Below are 6,764 nucleotides of genomic sequence, written 5' to 3' on the forward strand. Positions count from 1 at the left end.
ATTATATTATTATTATTATTATTATTATTATTATTATTATTATTATTATTATTATATAGTGAAGCTCACGGAATATAATATGTCACATTTTGCACCAATTCAGGCAATTTAGAGTCACTAATAACCTGCATGGTTTTGCTCACACAGACAGAGGAAACATTCAAACTCCACACAGGTTTTTTTTTAGGTATTTGTTTTAGTCTTGGCTCAATTGGTGAGTTCTTTTGGGATCAAATATATGATCACCATATAGACATCCAGGAATTTTGTGAAACTAAGCAAGTAAAAACGAAGTTAGGAAAGGAGGGACACCTTTTTCAAGTTCATCCGGCTTTGAAACTCTTGCTCTAAACACTTTAAACATCTCAGCTATGACCTGACTTGAATTGCTGTGGACCTACAAAACATGATTTGTTGTCCACCACCTGCAGATTATTAAAATGTGTCTTCCCATGTGCGAAACCTCCCTCGCCTCCTTTTCACAGTATGATGTAATGTACTGTAGATACAGATTTGTGTGACAACAGGCCTGCAGAGCTCGGTCAAAGATGGTGGAGTAACACGGGAAAGGTCTGAGTGTAGTATGGGATGTGTGCCGTATTGAGATTTTTCTATTCTATTCTACGCATTTCTAAAATTCTATCCGATTCTACCCCACAGTTAGGATGAAAAACGCCAAGATTAAACGTTTTATTTTAATTTGTGTTTGGGTTCGTAAAATGGTTCAACCACCACTGAGCTCATGACACAACTGATTCAACTCAACTGAAAACTGCTGTATGTAACATGAGGGGTTCAAGTCCAAGTCATTCGTTTATGTATTCAATCTGTTCCGCTAATTCAAGACACGTATCATAGGTTTACATGTGTTCTGCTCAATTACAGCGCTACTAAAAAAGAAGCCAACAAATTAACGACCGAAACAAGAAGACTTCTCTCTAAGTAAGCGTTTTAACCACGAACCATGATTTAAAGGTCCGGTGTGTAAGATTTGTGTGGATCTACTGGCAGAACATGGCATAAATATAAATAATAACCACATAAGATGAGAATCGGGCTCTTGTTAACCTTCAAATGAGCCTTTTATATCCACAGAGGAGAGTCCTCCCGCAACCGAGTGCACCATGTTGAACGCCATGTGGCTACAGTAGTCCAAAGGACAAACTAAACACTGCTAAATGCCTTTTGGTAGTTTTTCCACAATGTGAAGGCCCGCATAATTTTTTAGGGAGAGGGTGAAGGAGTTAGTATTCCGTTGGACGTGATCTGCAATGCAAACCTCATCACTGTTAGAATGATGCCACTAATCCTCCATACTGACTACTGTAACTGGAACTGGACGGGACCTTTTAAAATGGTAAAAAAAATATATATTGAGGACGAGACTGTACTTAGACTGACAAAATCAAAACACATGCAACTTGAATTTAATACCAATGACTGTGCTGATAGTCTGTGTTAAAACAATCAGGTGATATTACAACTACTGGTCTTTATGAGGTCCTGCCCCAATTTCTAACTCTATATTTTGTATTGTAGTGTGGAAGATTTTTTGAAACAGAGTGTAATTATGTAAGTGAAGCTTCACAGAATATATAATATGCTCACATTTGCACCAATTCAGGCAATTTAGAGTCACTAATTAACCTGCATGGGTTTTGCTCACACAGACACGAGGAGAACATTCAAACTCCACACAGGTTTTTTTTTAGGTATTTGTTTTAGTCTTGGCTCAATTGGTGAGTTCTTTTGGGATCAAATAATATGATCACCATATAGACATCCAGGAAATTTGTGAAACTAAGCAAGTAAACTGAAGTTAGGAAAGGAGGGACACCTTTTTCAAGCTTCATCCGGCTTTGAAACCTCTTGCTCTAAACACTTTAAACATCTCAGACTATGACCTGACTTGAATTGCTTGTGACCTACAAAACAATGACTTTGTCCCACCTCTGCAGATTATTAAAATGTGTCTTCCCATGTGCTGAAACCTCCCTCGCCTCCTTCTCCACCTGTCATCTTTGTGCTTCTATTGTCGTCGAACTTCCTCTTTCTAAACTGCCTCTTTAACGTTGTACAGATTCACTCTGACTGTTTTTCTAACACGCTCTCTCTCCTTCCTTTTCTCTCTGCGGCAGAAATCTCGTCGTGACGTCGGCAACTTTGACAAGGAGTTCACCAAGATGGTGGTGGAGCTGACGCCCACAGACAAGCTCTTCATTATGAATCTAGACCAGAACGAGTTTCAAGGCTTCTCCTACACCAACCCAGAGTTTATCATACAAGTTTGAGGAGTTCCTGTTGGTTAGACACAGCCCGGACAAAGACTGTGCTCCAACAGCCCAGTTACATTCATCGCAGACTCATCCAGCATCTAATCTCATCAATAGACTCAAACCAACAAAGCTAAAGCCAGAACGTCTCATTCAAACTCAACACACACCAGCATCTAAACTGGACAGTTATCACGAACCACCACACTTGCTACACATTCACACTCGCAGACAAGCAGCAGATTAAAACACAAACTGCCAAAGGCTTTAGCTGCTGGTTGGTCACAGTGGGAGTGAGTTCGACCAGTAACCACAGACCAGTTTCCAGTAAACTCCAGGCGTGTGTAGAAATCACAGGACCTCATGGCGAAGCGGGTCATTGCAAAGGCCCGGCGATCAAGAGTCATAGTGAATGTGTAGCTGTATGTATGTGCTCTCAACAGCAGCGTGTGTTTGTTTACTTGATTTTCTTCTCTTCGATCTGTGAAAGTTGCATCATGAACATTCCATGATCAATAAGTCATATATGTACACACACACACACACACACACACACACACACACACACACGTGTCTGTGCAGGCTGCGGTTTGAAAAAGAAGTCAGGTTTTGAATGATAACAGTCCAGATTTATAACCTCATGTCTAAGTTAGTCCTGAACTTAGTCTTAAGCACGTCTCGTCTTCCAAATTGATGCAAAAAAAAATGTTTAAAAAAACAAACAAACAACAAAAACAAACAAAAAACAACAAAAAAAGGAGAAATTCCCCAAAATGCCTGTTTGGCAGTGATATTTAAAAAAATGTCTGTCTTTTCTCTCTTGCTTAATCTCTCTCTCTCTTTCTCTCTTCTCTATGGCACTGTGTATGCAGTGGGTTAGTGCTGTGTAGGCCTATACAGTCTTTGTGGTGCAGCTCCTCTATGCATGCCATATTTGTTGGTACAGTAGTTTTTTGCTTTTGACATCACGGAGGAGGGGGGGAAAAAACTCTCCTCTGTGTGTGTTGAATTTATCGATGCAAGTGAGTTTTGAAATATCCATGCTCAAATCAAGTTTTTGTTCCCACTCTGAATGCTGTGTCTCTAATAGTGTCAAAATATAAGTGGCTAAAGAGTTTGCTTTAACAAAGCACGGAGCAAAACACGTGAGATTCTGTGAAATGAACATATAAAGTCGATGTAATAATTCTGTATGGCTTGTGTTTTAGTGTATGTGTAAATAGGAATGAGCTAGAAGTGGTTTTCATGTTATCGTACACTATTCCTCACAGCCTCATCTCCCTTTCTTTCTGCACTTTAATCCCTACGGACAGCTTTGTTTTTTCCCTGTTTTTATCTCCCCCCCTCTCCTCCTCTTCCTCTTCTCCTATCCTTAAATCTTCATTTCATCTCTATTCTTTATTTTTTTTCCTCCCCTTCTCTGTCGCTAATACTCACACTGGTACATTTTAAGGAAAAGGAACTGGAAAATGAGAAAAGTAAGAGAAGGGGGAGACTGGGAATGAGGAGAGAATAAAGTGTTTACTATGCAAAATGCAGGAGAAGAAGAGAAGGAGGATGAAGAGAAGGGGGCAACTTTTATAAAGCAACCTGAAGAAATCGTGTAACAGGACAGAATACATGTGTTGCATGCGCTGTCTTTACCTGCGCGTGAGAGATACTTACAGTAGGATGCCTACATTAAAGTGAATTATCATAATATCATTTCAGTAACTCTGACTCGTGTGTTTTACTGGGTGAAATTCCTGCCATGATGACACGCAGTGTAACTACACATGCAATATCATAACCATAACCTGATAGCTATGGTGACTCTTCATTTCAGTCATCTCTGTAACATTTAGTTAAAAACAGAAAAAAGAAACTGCAGATAAATTACTAAAAATTAAACACTTATTTATTAAAAGTAGTCAGTTTAATATTCAAGTGGCTAAACCTTTTCAAACATTGTCCGTTTAACCAGCTGAGGTTATGTGCACCCTTAAAAATAAAGGTTTGAGTAAGAACCTAAAATGTTTGTTTTTTCCAAGCAGCAGTCAAAAGCTAAAAGCTAAAGATAAATTAAAGTTATATTGATTTAGAATTGATAATTTTCCTGCTCTGCTCGGTTTATTATTTTCTGTCATTGGTCTTCGGTGTTTGAGTTTTGAGATCTTTCTTTTATGTTACATAAAATTATGAAGAAAAATGAATGAAAAGTGATCACATCCCTTCATCTGACACAACAGTTAATTTATATCAGACCTCGTATCTGGGACATAATTACTTTTTTGATCATTAAATATTCATAATAGATCATTTTTGTCAACAGAAGTGGAAGCTTGCTCAAATATGTGTATGAAATAGAAATATTTAAATATTTCAAAAATATAATACTGTGTGTAATATATTTTTTAATGTTGGGAAACCACTTTTTTGATTGCTTTTTCTTCCTTGCACATGCTCATCATTTTATATTAAAATCTTTAAATATTCATATTCTCATTTATTCTTTTATTTATTCATATGAGGCAGCCTGCACGATTTTTGGGTCTGCTCTTCTGTCTGCTGGTGGATGAAATCCTGATCCTGATATTTATACAAAGGACATGTAATAAATGATATCAGGCAAAAATGTCATCAGAAAATCAGAACTTATTTTAAATGTTTGAAATTAAAATGTCTCTAACACATGGAGGAGTACAATATTACAAACATCCAACAATGTGATGTAGTTCAAACCTCTAACAAAGCATTAAATATATAGAAATACACAGAGGGAACTGTTGCCCTTTCTGCTACTATACTGTGTATCTGTATATGATGAATAAATCTAATCTAAATCATCTAAAAATGACAGAGATATTGTTGCAGTTTCAGTTTTGTCCACCATAACTTTTACATTTTGATTTTTATTAATTCACTAAAAGACCACTAAACTAAACCAAAGTCCAGGAATTTGCCTTTTTGTCCAGGATTTTGCCTTGAAGGCAACAGTGAAGCTGTGAAAGTCTTTGTAATTCCTCTGTATTTTCTGGTAAAAGAACATCATAATTTTATATTAATTAGTTTCATTTACAGATCACACTTATAAAAAGACAGTAACTGATCATCAGTCATATATAGACAGTAATCAAACAGATTATTGAGTTTAATAACTCATGGTTGACATTAAAGATAGGGGTTTGAAGTTTTTATATAGCATAGTAACATAACAAAAAGTATCCATTACATGAAGGAAATTATAGATGATTATTGGGTTAGTGAAATTTTAATGCACCAACCTATGTGTCCTATTTTAAATAACATTATTATTGAAAGCATGAGGATGAATTAAATCATAATAACATATCTGAAATCAAACCCTCGTGGAATTAAATCATAATAACATATCTGAAATCAAACCCTCGTGGACCAAGGTACTTTTTATTATTCTGTTTTCTGGGCATAATGGACACAAGCTGAAACCAGAAACGAGCCGTTTTTTCGTTTTTTCGTTTTTGACAAAAAACGAAAAAATGTGTGTGTTGTTGTGGTGTGTGTGTGTGTGTGTGTGGTTCACGCACCATGGCAGCAGCGCAGAAGTGACCACGAGGTTTGATTTCAGATATTTTATTATGATTTAATTCATTTCATGCTTTCAATAATAAGTTATTTAAATAAGAACATAGGTTGGTGCATTAAAACCCCAACCCCAATATCATCTATAATTTCCTTTTGTATGGATACTTTTTGTTATGTTATTATGCTATATAAAAACTTCAAACTATCTTTAATGTCAACCATGAGTATTAAACTCAATAATCTGTTTGATTACTGTCTATATATGACTGATGATCAGTTACTGTCTTTTTATAATGTGATCTGTAAATGAAACTAATTATTATAAGATGTTCTTTTTACCAGAAAATACAGAGGAATTAGACTTTCACAGCTTGAATGTTGCCTTCAAGGCAAATCCTGGCAAAAGGGCAAATTCCTGGACTTTGGTTTGTTTAGTGGTCTTTTAGTGAATTATAAAATCAAAATGTAAAAGTTAGGTGGACAAAACTGAAACTGCAACAATATCTCTGTCATTTTTAGATGATTTAGATTGATTTATTCATCATACACAGATACACAGTATAGTAGCAGAAAGGGCAACATTCCCTCTGTGTATTTCTATATATTTAATGCTTTGTTAGAGGTTTGAACTACATCCACTTGTTGGATGTTTGTAATATTGTACTCCTCCCTGTGTAGAGACATTTTAATTTCAAACATTTAAATAAGTTCTGATTTTCTGATGACATTTTTGCCTGATTCATAGTTGTTCATTTATTACATGTCCTTTGTATAATATCAGGTCAGGATTTCATCCACCAGCCGACAGAAGAGCAGACCCAAAATCGTGCAGGCGCCTCATATGAATAAATAAAAGAATAATGAGAATATGAATATTTAAAGATTTTAATATAAATGATGGCATGTGCAAGGAAGAAAAAGCAATCAAAAAATGGTTTCCCAACATTA

At 36.0% G+C, this 6,764-nt stretch overlaps 1 protein-coding gene across 1 annotated transcript in view; it reads left to right on the forward strand.

Moving 5' to 3' along the window:
* The window catches only part of LOC104929965 (protein kinase C beta type), a 39,316-nt gene extending 35,339 nt beyond the window's left edge, over positions 1 to 3,977 (forward strand). Inside the window, exon 17 of the mRNA XM_027282635.1 lies at positions 2,139 to 3,977. Within this exon, the coding sequence (XP_027138436.1) occupies positions 2,139 to 2,291 (153 nt within the window). The 3' untranslated portion in view covers positions 2,292 to 3,977. The remainder of the gene's footprint in view (positions 1 to 2,138) is intronic.
* Positions 3,978 to 6,764: the final 2,787 nt, after the last annotated feature.

This window comes from Larimichthys crocea, chromosome X, assembly GCF_000972845.2.
Source record: "Larimichthys crocea isolate SSNF chromosome X, L_crocea_2.0, whole genome shotgun sequence".
Taxonomy (NCBI): Eukaryota; Metazoa; Chordata; class Actinopteri; family Sciaenidae; genus Larimichthys; species Larimichthys crocea.